Raw genomic sequence first — 19,164 nt, 5'->3', positions numbered from 1 at the left:
ACTTCATCCCGCCCCAGAAGCTCATCTCCAGTACAGACCCAGGCCCCGCTCACCTGAAAGCTGGAAGAGGAGGAGGAAGAACACCAGCAGGTACATTCTGTCTTCGCACAAGCCCCCCTCGGTGGAGCCAGTCAACTCTGACTCAGCTCCGGCATCTTCCAACCCTGCTGCTTTCCCCACTCATGCACTTCCTCCTTCAGCCACTTCCCACTGGTGAATAAGTGAAAAGAGGAAGGAGGTAAAAGGGTTGAAATCTCATAGCAACGAGCAATGCAACAAGTCTTAGTGATCATGAATAAGCTTTTGAGAAATACCTTCCTGTCTGCAGCCAGGAAGAGTTCTCTAAAAAGAGGACTTTGCCACACCTTCTAGGCCTTATGGAAATTTGCAGACGCAGACCCAATGGGTATGGCTTGCTTTTACTCAATCCTTCTCCTCTGGTGGGAAGACTGGGGGGAGGGAACCCAGCTCCATCACAGAGGTCTTGGAGAGCAGAGGCTGAGGGACACAATACCAGACACATGAATTTCAGGTATAGCCTTGGAAGCCCAGAAGGTCAGGATTTCAGCTGTGGGGGAGCTTGGGCCAACACCTGAAAGCCAGAGGAGAGATTCTAGACCAGAGAGTGGAATAAGGAGGTAGAGAGTATCAAACTCCAGACTACAAAGAAAGGGGTTCATAGAATAAGGCTATGTGAGCAGAGACCTACTGGTCCAATGGGCGAGAGGGGCCTCTGTCCTCAGAACATACTAGAATTATCATTGCTGTGCCCCAGACCACCAAGTAAGAGCCCATGGATATTTTTTTTTTAAGATTTTATTTATTTATTTGACAGAGAGAGACAGCCAGCGAGAGAGGGAACACAAGCAGGGGGAGTGGGAGAGGAAGAAGCAGGCTCATAGCGGAGGAGCCCATGTGGGGCTTGATCCCATAAAGCTGGGATCACACCCTGAGCAGAAGGCAGACGCTTACTGACTGCGCCACCCAGGCGCCCCGAGCCTGTGGATATTGATACCAGCCTGAATCCTCCAGAAACTTGTCGGTTATACCAGGGCCTCCTTCCTGAAGAAACCTGCTCATTGTTCATGGTTATTACCCCCTCACTCCTCACTCCCCACCTTATAATAACTACCTATGGAAGGAGGAAGAAGGTCAGCACCAGCTTTGCCTGTCTTACTCCTTCTTTCTGACAACTTTGTACTCATCCCCCATCCCCCCCAATCAGGATCCCAACAAGCCCCAGGGTGGAGCACAGGAGCTAGGAAAAAGATAGGGCCCTTTCTCATAGTTTGCACCTGGAGTCACTCTTGCTAAGTGTCACACACACCCTGTGACATCTGGAGAAGCGAGTGAGTCCCAACGAGGGACGTAAGCCCCTCGCACCCTAATCAGGAATGAGTAGGTGTGCAGGAGGCTTATTTGCACAAAAAAAAAAAAAAAACCACAACAGCTGATAAGCCAAGCTTTTCCAGGATGTGGCCAGAGACAGACTTCCACTTTACATATCTCCAGACCATAAAGTAAGATCAACAATTCGGGGTGAGGGCTCGGTCAGCCCTCGGTCCCAACTGTTCAACAAGCCCATCCTCCGCACTGTATACAGTTATGCTGAGAGACATTGGCTTCTGCAAACAAGAACACTATTCGGCTTCCAGGGGAAATGACCGAGGAGTTAAGCAAGTTGGGACATCCCTGAAAAACAAGGGGGCAGATGTTTTGAGAGTTGTGGGTAAACTTTCCTTTCTTAGGCATAGGGGGTAAGGAATGACCAGCATCTGAGCTGCTCGAAGTCTTGCCTGTGGCCCGGTCCTCTGCTCTGGGCCCAGCTTACCCACGTGTTCGGAGTTAGTTGGACAATTAGGTAGTCAGGGCCAGGGTTCCAACAAGAAAATAGGGAGCCGGGACAGCCAAGACAAAAACCATACTAGCATCCTGTTTTACAGCTTAGACAGGACCACAACAGCATCCTGTCTACCAGCCTCTGCAGAAGTGACTTTTGCAAAACATCCTGAAACAAAACGATGAACCATAAAACATTGGTCACTATCACAAGTTGAGGCAGTTAGTGTCCAGATGTCAGCCCAAAAGACCAACACATGAACAATCACCGGATAGGTAGACGGGTGCATGACCAAAGCCCTGACTGGCACATCTTAGCGGCCAGTCCACAGGGGCCCCCACTTAGGATGCCCAAGATACATCTGCAAAACAGCTTATAAAAAAACCCAAGATTTGAATGTCAAAATGGCAACCCTCTTGGGTCCCCTTCCTCTCTGGGAGCTTTGTACTCTCACTCAATAAACTCAGGCTTGCTGCCCACCACTCTCCATCTGGTCGACCTCTTCATTCTTCGAAGCGGCATGACCAAGAAATGCTGGCACTATGGGAATAAAAATCCTATAACACAAGGAGGATCCCCTTTTGAGTCACGAACAGAATTATCTGAGTGTCTCTGAATGGTGGTAAGACTGCTCCTCAAAACAAGTGCCTCCAGGGACTACAGCAAAGTCAGGCTGTTCTGGGGGCCCTGTATCCTCAAAAACCGACTGGAGGCCCTAGTGCTGGCTTGGCCATTGACTTCTGCATTAGTCAGCTCCCTCCCTGGGCTCCCATGACCCCATCTGTGAAAAAAAGGATTGGATGAATCATCTGAGGTTCCCCTGCCCTAAAGTACCTGTGTGTGTGTGTGTGTGTGTGTGTGTGTGCACATGCACACATGCTCATGCATGAATATGAGTGCTCGTGGATGTGTGTGCATGCATGGATGAACGTGTATGTGGTGTGTTCATGCTTGTATGTAGGCATGTGTGGGAGCTGTGTATACATATGTGTGTTGTACTGCTAGTGCTGTGTGTGCACATATGTACGTTGTGTGTGTGTGCACGCTGTGTGTGCCATGGTGACTTGTGTGCACACATGTAGTGTGTATGCATGCGTATGACCCGTGTGTGTCGATGCATTGATCGGTTCTCGTGGTTACAAGGAACAGAGACTTGTTCGAGCTACTTCTCTTGATCACTTTGGACTTGCAAACCGCAATATTTTCAGAACTTAATCTATTCGTGGGGGGAGGAGGTCCGATCCTGAAAGGGCTGGTTTTGTTGGATCTCTTCCACCCTGGATTAGAAGATCCATGAGGGCTGTATCCCCAGCGGCTAACATCACACCTGGCACATAGGAGGTGCTCAATAAATAATTGTTGGAAAATGAATACACAAATGAATCATTTTCACTGCATTGTCATTCTTGCGCTGGCCCTGTAAGCCCTACTAAGGATCTCTGTACCATCATTGTTCTCAGCAACCGTCCTGAACTCAGTTCACTTGGACCCAACCACACTTCATCTTTTCTACCCACTATGTGCTATGCTCCATATTTTATATAGTTTTAAGTACCTATCACATCAAATCCTCACTACAAATATAGAGGAAAGGCGATGTTATTCCCATTTTTCAAGCAAATAAATCTAGGCTCAGAGAGCAAGTAACTTGTCCAAAGTCACATAATAGTAATTGGCAAAGCCAGGATTCAACCCTGAGTCTGGCTTGTAAAGCCTACAGTCCAGCGTCCTGCTAGAGAGGCTGAGACAGAAGCCAGCTGCCCTTTGGTCCTGTTCAGTGCTCACAGTGAAGAGGGAACCTAACAGCCAAGAGTTAATAAGACAGCGCATCCTTGAGCTGACTGTCAGCAGAGTATCCGCTCCATGGCTATTTCTAAAACAGGTTCCCCCAGAATGGAAGAATGTATTATCATGAACTGGAAATTGGTTTAGCAAAGCAAGTCACTGATAACACTAACCTTAACATTTTCCAGATCTAATGCCATTTTTCTGCAGTCTATGGAATGGGAAACTGAGTCTCAGCCAAGTTCTTATCCAGGCACTCAGGCAGAGGCAAAGTTTATTTTTGAGAAAAAGACAGGTCTCCAAAGAGTGGGTTAACCCTCTGGAAGGACGAGGTGAAAGAGCTCTATGATTTTCAGGACAGAGGGTGGGCTGCTTTGCCACCTGCCCCTCAGAAACCTAAGGTAACTCTCGCTGAAATCAACAAAGTGAAATTCCTACCATTCAGGCTCCCTCTGCCCAGAGGACCTGATTTTTTTTTAAGCCTGTTTCGTGGGCTGGATTTATTTGGAAGAAATAAAATCAAGCGTTTGTTCAACAACAAATGAGGCTAGACATTGGCCTTCCCCTTGGCTTTTACCTGAGTTACCCAGCATGGTGTGCCTCCCCAACACATACATAGACATATTTCTGAATTACAAAGGAATGTGTGTTCATTACAGAAGGAGAATGGAATACAAATGAACATAAAGAATGCATTTTAAATCACTCCTGATCCCCCCATGCAGAGACAACCACCGTTTAACGTATGTATGTGTCTCCAAAACCAACGTTTTGCTCTTTTCTGTAGAAAAGAAATTTATTCCAGGTTAAGTAAAGGATGTATGAGTTTACTTCGTCAACCAGTTTATTACACTTATTAGGGATTTTTAATACAGAAGAGGACAAAAAGAAAACATGGCCCATGATGCCCACTCTCAAATACTCCCAGTTAACAGTTTTTTAAAAGGTACTGCGAGCGATGTTTTGAAGAAGGAGAAGGTTATGAGGATGAAGACGAAGACGAAGAAGAAGAGAAGAAGGAAGAGGAATAGAAGGAAGGAAGGAAGGAAGGAAGGAAGGAAGGAAGGAAGGAAGGAAGGAAATAGAGATAAAGCAACAAGTAAAAGTCTTCTCTTCATTCCCAGAACCTCAAAGGTAGCCACAGTCAGCCCCTGCTGCCTCCCTGAAAAAAAAGTGTGTGCACAATCACCATATACACAAATGAAGTCAACGTAAGTCAGCACACAAGCACACCTCTCTGCCTCTTATTCTTTTTTTTTTTTAATTTATTTATTCGACAGAGATAGAGACAGCCAGCGAGAGAGGGAACACAAGCAGGGGGAGTGGGAGAGGAAGAAACAGGCTCATAGCGGAGGAGCCTGATGTGGGGCTCGATCCCAGAATGCCGGGATCACGCCCTGAGCCGAAGGCAGACGCTTAACTGCTGTGCCACCCAGGCGCCCCTCTGCCTCTTATTCTTTTACTCCATAATATCATTTTTCCCAAACAGCACATACAGATCTACCTCATTCTCTCTCTCTCTTTTTTTTAAGTAATCTCTACATCCAACTTGAACTCACGACCCCGAGATCAAGAGTCGCATGCTCCTCCAACTGAGCCGGCCAGGCGCCCCTACCTCATTCTTTCACGGGTCCACAGTATTCCATCGCATGGGCAGTCTACAGTTTATTCAAGCAGCCCCAACTGCTGAATTATTTGCTCTTACACATGCTACCATGAACACCCTTGTACCCACATCTTGGTGAAATTTTGCAAGTAAAACCATAGAACTGTTGAGTCCATGGAATTTGCATTTGTAACTTTGATAGATACTGTTAATTGTTCTTCAGAATGCCCCAGTGGGGCGCCTGGGTGCCTCGGTTGGTTAAGCGTCTGCCTTCAATTCAGGTCATGATCTCAGGGTCCTGGGATCAGCTGCCTTGGGCTTCCCGCTCAGTGGGGAGCCTGCTTCTCCCTTTCACACTCCCCTTTGCTTGTGTTCCCTCTCTCGCTGTCTCTCTCTGTCAAATAAATTTTTAAAAATCTTAAAACAAAAACAAACAAACAAACAAAAACCAGGCAGCCAGGCTGAGTGGTCTCTTTTGAATTTACAATCACAAAACCCAGTGGAAGAGCCGAAAAGGAAAAGGGTAAAAGGGAAAAAGAATGTCGATGTGTTATATCCTCTAGTAAATGAGGAAGGTGGACATGGAGGGACTGACCCTTCACCTTCTGGAATAGTCTCTCTAGGAAGCACTTCTTCAAGCCTGGGGAAGTTGGATTTGAGATGTAAATTATTAAAGACACTGCACACAACAAACAAATGGAGCCCTTGAACCCAGGAGAGAATAAAAGCTGAATCGAATTTGGTTTGGGAAGTGGAGGTGGGGGACCATTGTCAGGGGACATCCAAAGTCAACATCACAAACAATCTTATTTTTATCCTGCTGCCAGTTCAATGCCACTGTCAGAGCCAAACAGTGTTGGAGCCATGGGTCCAACCCCAGGAGACATTATCAATCCTTATGCTTTCACATTTTTGGTTTTTTGACATTTTTGACATTATGTCAATCATTATGCTTTTACATTTTTGGTTTTTTGCCTCATTATGGCTTTGCAAGTCAGCTAAAGTTGGCATCTCTTGAGCCTTTCCAATGATTGTCTTTGGAAAGTAGCTATTGTCCATTTTGAAACTAAGGCATTTACAGCTCATTCATTCATCCATCCACCCATTCATTCATTCATTCATTCATTGAAAGCCTGCTGAGTACCAGCCTCCTGGTGTATTTCCTCTCCATTGCTTATGATTTTCTTCCAAATATAGCACCTGACCTTCCCGACTATCTCTCCCCCCTACTTTCTCCAGGTACAGAAGTAGCCATTCCCTTCTTTCCCAAACTCTAATTCTCTTGAAATGCTGTCCTTTCCATTGCTCCAGAGCCAAGTGCAAACTCTTCCCAAGGCATATGTCCAGACATTCTGTTTTTTTTATTCTATAGACAATGATTTTTTTAGACTTTCACATACAAGAGACCCATTGTGTCACTCTCCCAAGAAACTAGTGCCAAAGGGAATTAAAAGTGCAGGGAATTTATTAAGGGAAATACCTACCAAAAAAAGTGGGGTAGGGGCACCTGGGTGGCTCAGTCGGTTAAGCGTCTGACTTTGGCTGAGGTCATGATCTCAGGGTCCTAGGATCAAGCCTCATGTAGGACTCTCTGGTCAGCCGGAAGTCGTCTTGTCCTGCTCCTTCTGCACCTCCCCTCATTCATTCTCTCTCTCTCTCTCAAATAAATAAATAAAATCTTAAAAAAAAAGAAAGAAGGAGGAAGGAAGGAAGGAAGGAAGGAAGGAAGGAAGGAAGGAAGGGAGGGAAAAAGAAAAAAATGGGGTAGAAGCCAAGAGAGGCGGGGAGAGCCAACAGAACGTGATGCAGGTCTGACCTCAAGTGAAGGAAACATCCATGCAATCTCTGGAAGGATCTATAAAATCATCCTCAAGCCAAGTTCAGCCATAAGGGGAATCCTGTGTCTCCCAGAAACAGGCCTGCCTCAGTGTCCCTGCCACACTCTGCCTTTGGCTGGGAACTGCCCTCGATAAGGATGGCCTCGGTGCAAACACACCTGGGGGGGACTCAGAGCGCACAGTGGGGCCTCAGTCAGTTATGCCCCTGTGGTTGGAAATCTGAGAGGCGAGCTCTCATGGTCACCTCAGATGTTCATTAACATGGGGCGAAACAAGCTTCCTTCTATTTTTTCATGCCTCTTCAGTGACTTTGATTAGGAGACCAAGAGTTTGGTGTGTGTGTGTGTGCACGCGTGTGCGTGAGTGCATGTGTGTTTAGGGGTCCACTCCCACAGCCACAATGCCGTCTCAGAAGCCCAATTCACACTGCAGACCCTCCCCCCTTCTTGCTCCTTTTCAGACCATCCTGGTGGGTGACAGTGGCGTGGGGAAGACATCTCTGCTGGTTCAGTTCGACCAGGGCAAGTTCATCCCAGGCTCCTTCTCGGCCACCGTGGGCATCGGATTCACAGTAAGCGCTCCCAGACTCTGGGGCCCTGGTGTGTCTCTGTCAAGGTCCCAGCAGGAAACAGGTGGACACTCACACTGGATCATTCAAGCAGGTTTAATACAAAGACTACTTACCAAGGTGGAGGCAGGATGTTGGGGAGCCAGGGGGCACAATGCCCATGCATAGCGCAAGGCCTCCATTCCTGCCCTAGCCTAAAAAACAAAAAAAAATGAGAGAAGGGAACTACTGCTAGAGCCCAGGGACAAAAGGCTGCATGGGGAGGGCTGGCTGGCAGGAGCTGTGACTCTCAGTGGAGAAACCCAGCAATTCAGACTCACCCTCCTGGGAGCTAGCCAGGGCACCCTCCTACCGTGCTCTCCTCCTGCTCCCACATCTCTTCCTGGGGCTCCGCATTGGCTGAACACAACCGGAAACTAGAAAGAATATCTTGATATAGATTGCTCAGGTCCACCTTCCAGGGCAAGAAGAATGTGGAGAGGCAAAGGGGTGGCTTCAAATTTTAAGTACAGTCCAAATTTAACACTGTTGTGTGGGTCCTAGGGAGCTGGCAGGCCAACAATTAGAGTTTTGTTCTTAGCACTCTGTCTCCCCCTGCATTTCCTCAGGATCAGGACGGAACAGAGCACAGGGCCTGGAGGACCACACTCAGGGCTGGGATGCAACAGCATCACACTGGTGGGAAGAGGCAAGAGGAACCCCAGAAACTAGGCTTGCCCATTGGGTTGCAGCAAGGAAGGCAAGGACTTGTGATGGCCAGGGATTCAGAGTAAAGCAGAAATGAAAGCCTGGCCAGCATGTGTGCCAGCACCTAGAATCCAACCCGAGACACCAGGGCCCAGTGTTCTCCCATGACCGGCCTCCGGAGTGCTGGGAAGGGGAGGGCTGAGTCCCAGGACAGCAAGGCTGCCCAGACAATTCCTGAGGCCTTGGACCAGGCTGCCATGCCAGGCATCCCCCACCATGGACCCGCTCCCCGTCGGCCTCTCAGCACACAAGGTCACAGGGGGCCCTCACAGCCACCAGCCTTCTCCCTTCACTCCATGCCCATCCTTCTGCCTGTCAGACTCCCAGGGCTGACAGTGGGGTGGATGTGGGTGGGAACGCTCTGATTCACACTCCACAGATGCATCAGGGTGGGACCTCCAAATTTTTTGCCACTAGCCTGGTAAGAAAAGTATGGCATCTGGCCTCTAAGAAGGAAGAAAGTATGTGGTCACACCGAGAGCCTGAAGCAGGCTGACACAGGACAAGCCTGGCTCTCCCAAACCTACCACAGGACAAAGGAGGGTCTTGGTCGAGCCAACAACAGAAACCAGAGCTGGAAGTTAGAAGCCCACATTTCCCTCTGCGGGCTCTAGGAGGGGCTCCTTCCTCGCCTCTTCCAGCTTCTGATGGCTCTCGGCCACCCTTGGCATTTCTTGGCTTGTAGATGCAGCACGCCAATCTCTATCTCTGTCTTCACAGGGCCTCTTCTCCCTGTGTGCCTGCTCCTCTTCTTACAAGGACACCAGTCATATTGGATTTAGGGCCCTCCCTACTCCTGTACGACTTCATCTCAATTAGTCACATCTGCAACAACCCCACTTCCAAATAAGGTCCCATTCTGAGGGACTGGGGGCTAGGATGTCCACAGATGTCTTGAGGGACATAATGCAACCCCGTAGCAGCATGGTTGGCAGTGGAAGGGGAGCGAGGGCCATGCCTTCTCCTCTCTCTCATTTCTCCTTGGCCATGACCCTCTTCTCCGAAAACCATTGCCCCTGCAGGGTTCTCATGTGATCACTCAAGGGCTCAGAGTGGGCTGGGCTGTTATTTGCAGCAGGTGACTCTGGCATCCAAATAGCAGGCAACGACGCATGTCTGCAGGGTACTGTAGCTTCTCGGCTTCCGTAGACGGCTCTCTGAGGCCCACCCTACGTATAGATGAGGTGATGGCCTGCCCAGCGCCAGAAAATAGCTCCAGCTGATAGACTCCCGTAAGCCACACCTGCCCCTTACCCCCAACACCTAAGTCAGGAGGTGCAGATGCCCCTCCCCCCCCACACCCTTCAGTCAGTCCCTTTGTAATGCACTTGCCTTGTTCCCTGTTTGGAGGTAAGCTGTGTGTGCTTGTATACAATGCTGGGACAGGAGAAACTGAATGGCTGGCTGGGGCCACAGAGCCCCTGAAGCCCACTAGGGGCAACCCCGGACACACTCCCACTCTCTGTCACCAGGAGCTGCCGGGATTCCTGGGATGTCCTGGACAGTCTGCTCAAAATGACCCACGACCTCATGAATTCATCTAATACCAAACATTTAAGGCCCGCTCGGTGCCAGGGAACGAGGGCCAGGCAAGAATAAGGCCAGCCCTGCTTTCAGGAGCACCTAGACTGGGAGGCGTGCGGTGGAGGGGTGGGGAGGCCTTCCCAAGATGGGTCATTCCGGACGCAGCCCAACAGGTCAGGGAGAAATGAGAGGTGATCTACAATATAAAGGGTCAAAGTCCTAGCGCCCACCAGGGGCCATGAAAAACCACAATGTAAATGGGCCGCAAGCTGAATTTCGGTGGGTAAATAAAATTATATTCAGAAGAGCTCGCGCTGGGTTGCCTTAGCAAAAGCAAAACTGCCTGAGCGCCTTCCTCTCAATGCACGCCTCCTCTCAAAACCAGCGCCCCGCTGCCCTCGAGCGTCCCCACAACCGCGACCTGGGGACACCTGTCGGCCTCCAGCTGGCCGGGGCTCGGGCGCCGCCTGCAGGCCGCTCTGCGCAGCGACAGCGAGAACCGGGGTGCGGGACCGCGGGTCCCCGCGATGCCAGACCTCGCGAGGCAAGCTGGATTTCCAAGGACCGTTTCCCGGGGAACCTAGCCCGGGCCGCTGGCGACCTTGGGGGACCGGTCCTGGGGCCGGATTTGGCCCGAGTCCTCAGAGCGCGAAGCCGGGCCAGTTTGCTCGGGGCCCGCCTGCCCCTCAGACCCTGACCCTGCTGTCGTGGGCGCCCTCGAGAAACAGCCTGCTCGGGGCAGGTGTCGGGGTGGCCGGACAGAGGGAGGAGCTTGTCGGGGTCCGGGCCGGGGCGGTGGAGGGTGGGAGGATGGGGTGGAGCCTAATGCGGGGCGGTCCCTGCGCTGTCCCTCGCCCGCCACCAGCCCTAGCTTACCTCTGGTCCAGGGGACATGACGGGCATGTCTGGCGCCGCTGCCACCCGGGATGTAGAGGCCCCCGAGCACTCCCCGCCCTGCAGTCCGAGCTACGATCTCACGGGCAAGGTGGGTGGGCACTGCGCCCAGCGCTGGGGACTCCCCAGCCGGCTCTGAGGGCCACCCCTTCCCCGCGCCCTTTGCCCTGAGACCCGGGTCCAAGCCCCTTTCTGGCTGCGTCTGCGTTGGACTCAGCCCTTCCCCCAGGGAGCCGGGTCTTCCAGAGCAGGGAGGAAGGGTGGAGACAGCCTCTGGCTCTGTGCCATCGTCTAGGACTCTGGGCTGGCTCAGCAAGGGTCGGGAGAGGAGGGTCGGAAGGACTGAATGACTCCCTACACAGAAGACCCCAACCCAATTTTCTTTTGCTGCACCCTGGCCGCTATGATCTCCCGGGAACCCATGCTTCTCGGTACGGGTTAAGTGCAGAACCCTCCTGGGCACGGGCACCCCCAAATGCTAGGATATAGGGATGCCTGGAGATGCGGAGAGGACGCCCCCTGGCGGCGGAGCAGTTGTGGTTAATGCCCTTTCCCCAGCCAAGCTTTCAGCGGAGACTGAACATCCCGGTTTTCAGGCCTTAGGCCTAAAGCTCTGTAGGTCCCCAGGTGCCCCCCAGCCCTACCCCTTCCTTTCTGCTCCCGCAGCCATTGCCTCCCGCCTTCTTCCAGGAGGATACTGCTAACCCAAATGCTGGCCCACTTGAGAATTTTTAGAACCTGAGAAAGATTCTTTCGGTTAGTCACAAGTCCCCCGTGGGTGAGCTTAAGTCAGCTCTCTGGGGCCGGATCCCTCTGCAGGGCCGCCCTGTACAGAAGCAGGTGAGGGAGGCGATGCACACTGGTCTGTCTGCCCTCCCTCTGGGCCCACGGAGGAGGCAGGGACCGGGAGCTCTGAGCGAGGTGCTGAGGGAGCACAGAGCTTCCACTCTTCCTCTGTAAGGTTGGGGATGAGGGAGGGGCTGCCCTGTCTCATGCTGCGTGGCCTTGGAGGAGACCTGACTCTTCCTGTGCCTTGGTGTCCTCCCCCACCCCCACCCCCACCCCCACCCCAGGCTCACTCTCACTTGGAGCTGGGGCCTCCACCCCCATTGTTTCAGGGGAAGCCACTCTGCAAGTCACCCACCCAGAGCCGTTGAGATAGGCGTCCTGTGTGGGCTGGTGGCAGGAAATGGGCCCCTGTGCCTTCACGGGAGGGGGAGCTGCAAAGGGCCAGGCCCAGGCTGGTGGAGGACCGCCTGACCTCCTGGCCTGACAAGCCAGCTGGGCTGTTTGCCTAGGAGGTGGCAAGGCTGGCAGGTAGACTTGCCCTGGCTGGGTGGGTGGGGAGCATCTTCTGTTCAAGGCAGCTGTGATCTGTAAAGTACGCAGGAGCTCACCCTCCCTCCCTCCTTCCTGCTCAGGGGCTAGGAGACCGGAGCCAGGGAGCAGTGCAGGCTCCAGAGGGCTCCCCAGCCTCCAGCCCTCCGTCTCCCCGGGGCCAAGCAGCATCTGTGGAGAATGGCCCATGGCCTCCAGCAGCCTGCTTCCCCTGGGCTTGCCCTAGGAGACTGAGTCCAGGCCAGTCTGGGAGGAGTGTGGCAGGAGCTCCTTGGGCCAAATTAGAGGGAATGGGGGCCACAGGCAGGCAGTACCCAGCCCCAGGCCACTCTTCCCTGAGTCTCAGGCAGTTCAAATCAGCATTATTGGTCCAAGCCATTAACGGACTCCAAAGAGGCCTCAATGAAATTATCCTTCCTCCCTTCTAGCCACTGTGGAAACCATGCCACAGAAGGGTTAAGGAATCTTCCCAAAGTCCCCCAGTAGCTATTTACAAGCCAGGACCCCAGGCTTTATATACCTTTTGCTCAGTCCCCTTACCTTTCCACCAAAGTTAGCTAATCCTAGTACCCCATGCCCACAGCAGGAATGCCTTTGGGTTCCATTGTCAAGGTCAGAGCCTCAAAAATAACTCAAACCTAGTCCCTGCTCAACCCATTAAGTATCTAACCAGCCAACTGGGAAAATTCCAGCATTAGGTCCAGACCTCTGTTCTCCAAGCTTGAGGAATGACTGGAAGAAGGCTCCCCTCCCCTGGCCCCACTTGTCTTGTCCCTGAAAGAAGATAGATGAGCAAAGACTGACTAGACAACAAAGGGGAGGGACACACCCCACCACCACACTCCCTCCCCTACAGTGACCCAGGGATGCTAATTTGCAACCATCTGTCCCACTTGGGAGGTTTCTGCAGAAGGAACTTCAGATTTGTCATCTCCCCATTTCAGTATAAATTTCAACCCTCCCTAGTTCATGCAACCCTTTTATAAACATAAAATGTCATTAGAAACTTCCAGATAAATTTTGTGACCAAAAAAAGAAAAGAAAACAACAGCAGTGGTAATTTTAGAATATGCCTTTGCACACAACAGTGCCCGCCCCTATCAGATCCGATAGCCTCCCTTGTGTGATAATCCCTGTCCACAGTATTAACACTTCCCTTCTGGAAGTGGTGTTTCTTTGGGGCCGCCGAGCACATTTGCTGACCTGTGAGTGCTGAAGTCTCAACACAGGCTTCCAGGAAACTGGGTGAGGACAGGAAAGTCAGAGGGAGGGCCTGAGAAATGAGCTGAGCCAAGGAGTAGAGAGAAGAGGCAGGCAGCGGGCTTTCCAGAAGCAGGTGGCCCTCAGTGCTGACAGCATCCTTCCCTGGCCCTCTGCCCCTCTGCCCCTCTTTCCAGGGTCTCTTGCCCTGGAAGCCCAGCAATTTGCCCCAACTCCCCATTAACTGCCTCTGCCCCCCATCTCCTAGGTGATGCTTCTGGGAGACTCAGGCGTTGGCAAAACCTGTTTCCTGATCCAATTCAAAGACGGGGCCTTCCTGTCCGGGACCTTCATAGCCACGGTCGGCATAGACTTCAGGGTGAGGTGGCTGCAGGTTCCTCCTCCCAGCCGCAAGCCAGGGGGGCTAGAGCTCGGGCACAGCGTGCTGTCCTCTCCTTGCCGGCCCTGGCTCCTCGAAGCTGCTGTGGCTCACTGCCGGAGGGCACCAGGGACCACAGAGGGGGCCAGGTTCAAGGAGTCTGGGCATGGTAGGGGGCTCTGCCCACCTACAGGATATGAGCAGTGAGACACTGAGTCTTAAAATTCTCTCTGAGAGCAGGGCGGACACATCCCACAGTGTGAGCTGAGTTTCCTGGCCTTCAGCCCCCTTGCTCATTGCCTCTGAGCTAGGCCCTCTGGCAAGGCCTCAGAGGTCAACAGGTCTTTCTAGAGTTCCTGGAAGTACAGCACTGCGCTGGGTTGAGGAGCCAGGTTCACCAGGCTCCCTCCCTGTCGTCTTGAGGAACCCATTGTAACAAGTCTGCGTGAGGGATGTAGCACTCGCCACGCTCCATCCAAAGGATCCAGGAGATCGAGGTCTAATCCAGGTGGGGGGCGGTGGGAAAAGGGAGGCTATGCAGAGGTCAGGTGCCTCCCTCCCAATGGGGAGGAACTGAAGCTTCACTCAGGAGAACTAGTGAACAGTGAGAGGGAAAAACCACCCTGCAGATCCAGCCTCTGCTGTGCCCAGGATGCTGGGGGCATCTTATCTCTAAGGACTCGGTTCTGCAGGATGGGGCTGAGCTCCAGGAGGGACGGATGAAAGTGGGAAAGAGGCAGGGCCCCCAGTGTCCAGCCCTGTACCGGCTGAGGTCTGGAGAGAGCCAGGCGGGTGCTCGGGCTCTTCTGGCCCCGGCGTGTTGTAAGAGCAGCAGACAGGTCCCCAGAAGAACTCTGCCATGGGGCCGGGGGTCTCTGGAGACAGGGTCCTGCTGCCCTGAAGGGGTGATCTGGCTGGAGATGTCTCTGGGGCTCACTGCACCCCTTTAACCCTGGGAAGCAACCAGAACAGAACATCTGTGGCTCTGTAGGATGTCAAGGATCCAAGCCTCCCCTGCTTTCCAAATCCACCCTCCCTCTGCCCTTGTCTCTTTCAGAACAAGGTGGTGACCGTGGACGGTGTGAGGGTGAAGCTGCAGGTGAGACCAGAACTGCAGGGGGAGGGGGAGGGAGGAGGAGCCCGCCCCTGCGGCTCACCCAAACCGCAGGAGGCCTGCAGCCCTGCCCTTAGCCTGGGGCAATTTCCTGTGGGGCCCAGAGGAAACGGCTTTTGTGCTCTTGTTTGTTCCGAGGTCCCTAGAAAAAGCAGTTTCCAGTCACCCTAGAAAAAGCAGTTCCCAGGCACCCTCCGTGGTATCAAAGGCAGCTCTACGTGCCTTCAGACAAGCTTAGGCTTGCTCTAACTCCTCTCCAGTTTCCCAGAGCAGATGAAGTCTGGGACACCCCCAACCCCTGGGCTAGGGAAGAGGCTGCAGCCTGAATGAGCTTGTGAACTCCGTGCAGGACACCATCAGATGTTCAGAAGGCCCTGAGCACCGAGAGCAGGAAGTGTCCCACCTTCCCACATAGCTCTCGTACCCCAGTGTGGGTTCCCTCTGCCCAGCGCGGTCCCAGCGCACTGCTTCCTTCTGACCAGCTGTCCGTGCCTTCCTAGATCTGGGATACAGCCGGGCAGGAGCGATTCCGCAGTGTCACCCACGCTTATTACCGAGATGCCCAGGGTAAGCCCTTCCCCAGCCCACTTGGGATACCCGTCCTTCTGCCCCACGTCCCCTGTGTGATCTCTCTCTCCCCCCGCCGCAGCCTTGCTCCTGCTCTATGACATCACCAACAAGTCTTCTTTCGACAACATCCGGGTAGGTCCTCTTCGCTCACCACCCAGAAGCAGCCAAGGCGGGGCCTCCACGAGCTAGGACTGCTTCCGGCTTTGGGGGAAGGGGGAGGAGCATGGAACACCACCGCCTTTTTAAAAACACCTGCGCTGTGACTCAGAAGGAATAAGCCGCCGCTGGGCATCTGGTCGGCATGTGGGCATAAAGGCCAGGCAGGCCGCTGGGTGCCCATGCCACCTGCTTCGCCCTGGCTGTGATTCCTGAGCGCAGTTGGTGACAAAGTGTTCGCCAAGTAAGCAGCTCTGCCAGGGACAATTACCCCCCCGCAGGGACCAAGGGGAGAACCCAGGCACGAGAGTCTCTCCAGCCAGCCAGCCCAGGTGGCAAAGAAAGTGATTCAGGCAGACAGTGGGGGGTTCTGTCCTCACCAAAGTATTACAGAGTAGGGATAAAAGTTCAACAAGTGCTACAGCCCCGACTGTGTCCGGCACCATAAGGGTTTCACATCTCCATGACCTCAAGGGATTGATAAGCAAATGGGGGGGAGCCTCGGGGACCAAAACGTAGACATATAAAGCAGCTTATAAAGAGGATGGAAATCTACGGCACTCATACTGCCACCTCCAATTCCGTGCTCCTGGTAGACCTCACTAATCAATCCCAATAGTTTTGATCACTAAGCCCTTCTGTGTCCTTAGAATCTTCAATCCACGGGCACTCCAGGAAATCGCTGGTGACTACCAGCTGATTGAGGAGATAAAGCACTGCCATCTCCATCTTCCAAAGAACAGGGAGTTGCAGGGCTTGGGGTTGGGTAAGGAAGGCTGATCAAGACCAGAGAGGCCAGAACAAAGAGGCAGATAAGAGAATGCAGGGGGACAGTGAGTAGCCCAGGAAAACCAAACGGGGCAGAAGAAGGATGGGGGAGAGGGAGGGGAGAAGGGCTGGTTCTGAGGCACGGCCTGGCTCAGCTCACCCTCTCCCGCAGGCCTGGCTCACTGAGATTCATGAGTACGCCCAGAGGGATGTGGTGATTATGCTGCTGGGCAATAAGGTGAGTGAGCCCATCCCTGCACCTCCCCCTCCCTAGCTCCGCGCAAGCCCCACCGCTGCCCAAGAGCATTGGCTGCATGTCCTATCAGCAAAGGATTCTTTCCAGACTCCAGTTCAAGGGTCAGACCTATTTGGCAGCTTCGGCCCATCTCATCTGCCCTCTTAAAGCTTTGGAAATGGCCCCCTCCAGGGAAAGCCCGCGCCGCCATCTGAGAGACCCAGGGATGCCCAGCTGCTCAGCCCCCAGTGGGGTCACAGATGAAGAGCTAAAACCAGCAAGGGTTAGTCCCAACCACTGTCACATCTCTGAGGCTGGTCACCACACCCCTGCAAAAAAGAGTTTCCCATCTCCCCAAGTGGCAGTGAGATTCCCTGGCTGGGAGCTGGGTAACGCAGCCTGAACAAGGCAGAAACCCTGGCTCCAAGCCAATCATACCACCCGCAGTCCCACAGGCCACCAGCAGAGGGCAGGCAGTGGCTGCTCCTGCGGCTAGAGAGGGTCCAGCCCAGGCAGGAGAGGGGCCTGCTGGGGTGGAGGTTTCCTTCCCCAGAGTGACCCACCTGGGCTTGACAGGCAGATGTGAGCAGTGAAAGAGTGATCCGTTCAGAGGATGGAGAGACACTGGCCAGGGTAAGTGACTGCCCGTGGGCAGGACAAGGGGTGGGAGCAGCCAGAGGCTGGCCCTGAGGACATTCTCTTCCTGGCAGGAGTACGGAGTTCCCTTCATGGAGACCAGCGCCAAGACGGGCATGAATGTGGAGTTAGCCTTTCTGGCCATTGCCAAGTAAGAGCAGAACAGGGAAGGGAGCCGTGCATGGCAGGGTGGCACCATCTGGGAATCCAGTAGGGCCTGGCCCCTGGCCCAGCCCCTGCCCCCACTGCATTGTGCATTCTAGGTCCAGTAGCCCCGGGCCATGGGAGTGGGGAGGGTACACTTCCTCACTCCCTGCCCAGCGCACTGCTTCTTCCTCTTCAAGGGAGCTGAAGTACAGATCCTTGTGGCAGCCCGATGGGCCCCACTTCCAGATCCGAGATTTCGTGGAGTCCCAGAAGAAACAACCCAGCTGCTGCTCCTTCTTATGAATCCCAAGGGCCTGAAAGGAGACTCCAGAGGCCCCACGGATACAGCCTTCTCCTCCAGATCTGGTTTATTCTGAGCGGATGGGAGTTGGGGACCCAGCGCACAGCCCCTTCCAAAGAGGGAGCTGTACTCCCACGCTTACCCTAGTTCCTGTAGCTTCCCTGCATCCTGGGGGAGGGTAAAGTATTTATTTCATTTTAGTGATACATAATGTAATACAAAAAAAGGAGGGGTGGGCACCAGAAAACCAAGAGAGGGACCTGGTGGTCCTTTTGCCTTCTGGTACTAGGACTTAGGGGGCCCAGGCTCACTCCTCGCCTTGACAAGGGTGGTATTCTCCAGCTCAGCACCAGAGGGCAGTGATGCACTTCTCTGGCGGGAGGGCAGGACGTGACCCCAGGCCACCCTCACCTCAGCTGGAGAGGTGAAGCAGACCCCAGCTTTACTTCCTCCAACTCCCAGGGAACAGTCTTCCCCAGTAAGATGGGCCCTTGTGCTGGGAGCCAGACCGAGGTTCAGGGAAGGTAATCGATGTGTAGACTGGGCCGCCACTGAGCTCTGTGGGTAGGGGAGAGGGGAGTAGCACAGACTAGGTGTATCCGTTTGGTTGCCCCTGGCCTTAATAGCCCCCCTCTGGGAGGTGTACCCCTTTTCCTCCAGCCCACAGACTGAAAACATTTGGTTCCTCTTCTCTGGACCTCAGGTCCCAGGCGAAACCACCCTCCCCGAATCCCTAGTCTTCTCTACCTTTTTGCTTTTGCCTCTAGACACCTAAGGTCAACAGCTAGAGAAAGGTAGGTTTTTCTTCTGTCCCAACACTTCAGCAGAGAGGTAGCCCCACAGGCTACTTCCAGCAGCTACAGTGCTTCTACTGAGTTAAGAATCAGATAAGGGGGAACCCCTGAGTCCTGAAGCAGGTGGGAGGCAGAACCAAGCAAACCTCACCCCTCACATACCCCCCCAAACCCAAGGGCTGCCTCCTCCCTGACCACCCATGCCTTTTCCCTTCAGACAGACACCACGGCCAAAAATGCTTTATGTCACCTCCCACTGGGCCAGGTTAGGGAGTGAGAGGTCACCCATTTCTGGGTGAACCAACACACTGTGTAAAACAAAGTCACGTGGGTAAGACTCAGGAGAGGAGAGAGGCAGCAAGGAGTTTATGTGGGACCAAGGTCACCTGTCTCACAAAACCCTGACCCTGGCAACTGGAGGTGAACAGGAGACATGTGGGTCATGAATGGGGGGGGGGGCGGGGGGAAGTACACACTGCACATTTCTAAGGCTACTGCATTTGCTTTCAAGGCAGAAATCTCGCTCTCTGAGCAGAGTCAGCAGCTCCAACTCGTGCCTGATAAGGAAGCTCTCTGAGACTTCTCCCAGGAGGAGCAGAGAGGAGCCTGACCTTGCTGGGCTCTTCTGGGGCCCAAGGCAGGTCGCAGGCAATCCAATCACATGGGCTGCTCTGGGCCTCAAGCATTTGTGTTTTCAGAATTAAATTGCACAGTTGGGAAAGTA

The 19,164-nt window shown here is 53.3% G+C and overlaps 2 protein-coding genes across 9 annotated transcripts in view; one reads left to right on the top strand and one right to left on the bottom strand.

Moving 5' to 3' along the window:
* Positions 1-10,922, bottom strand: part of LOC103665715 (CMRF35-like molecule 1) — a 25,240-nt gene extending 14,318 nt beyond the window's left edge. For 3 of the 7 annotated variants that reach the window (XM_040640273.1, XM_040640275.1, XM_040640274.1), the window contains exons 1-3: positions 10,785-10,922; positions 7,754-7,831; positions 54-210 (exon numbers count right to left, since the gene is read on the bottom strand). In XM_040640273.1, the coding sequence (XP_040496207.1) occupies positions 54-96 (43 nt within the window). In that variant the 5' untranslated portion in view covers positions 97-210; positions 7,754-7,831; positions 10,785-10,922. Of the gene's footprint in view, positions 1-53; positions 236-7,753; positions 7,832-7,989; positions 8,008-10,784 lie in introns of those variants that run through there. The other 4 variants (XM_008693735.2, XM_040640271.1, XM_040640272.1 and 1 more) reach the window with 4 other exon arrangements.
* On the top strand, positions 10,767-19,164 carry RAB37 (RAB37, member RAS oncogene family). Of its 2 annotated transcripts, XM_008693731.2 has the most exons (9): positions 10,767-10,893; positions 13,609-13,719; positions 14,777-14,818; positions 15,334-15,400; positions 15,483-15,535; positions 16,500-16,565; positions 17,139-17,195; positions 17,273-17,349; positions 17,543-19,164. In XM_008693731.2, exons 1-9 carry the CDS (start codon positions 10,801-10,803, stop codon positions 17,646-17,648), a joined length of 672 nt encoding a protein of 223 aa, XP_008691953.1. In that variant the 5' UTR covers positions 10,767-10,800; the 3' UTR covers positions 17,649-19,164. The 2 variants fall into 2 exon arrangements, with proteins under 2 accessions (XP_008691953.1, XP_008691955.1); XM_008693733.2 differs by lacking the exon at positions 13,609-13,719 and having other exon boundaries at positions 10,769-10,893.

Source organism: Ursus maritimus, unplaced genomic scaffold, assembly GCF_017311325.1.
Source record: "Ursus maritimus isolate PB19 unplaced genomic scaffold, ASM1731132v1 scaffold_24, whole genome shotgun sequence".
NCBI lineage: Eukaryota > Metazoa > Chordata > Mammalia > Carnivora > Ursidae > Ursus > Ursus maritimus.
This window is presented reverse-complemented; position numbering and strand designations above follow the sequence as displayed.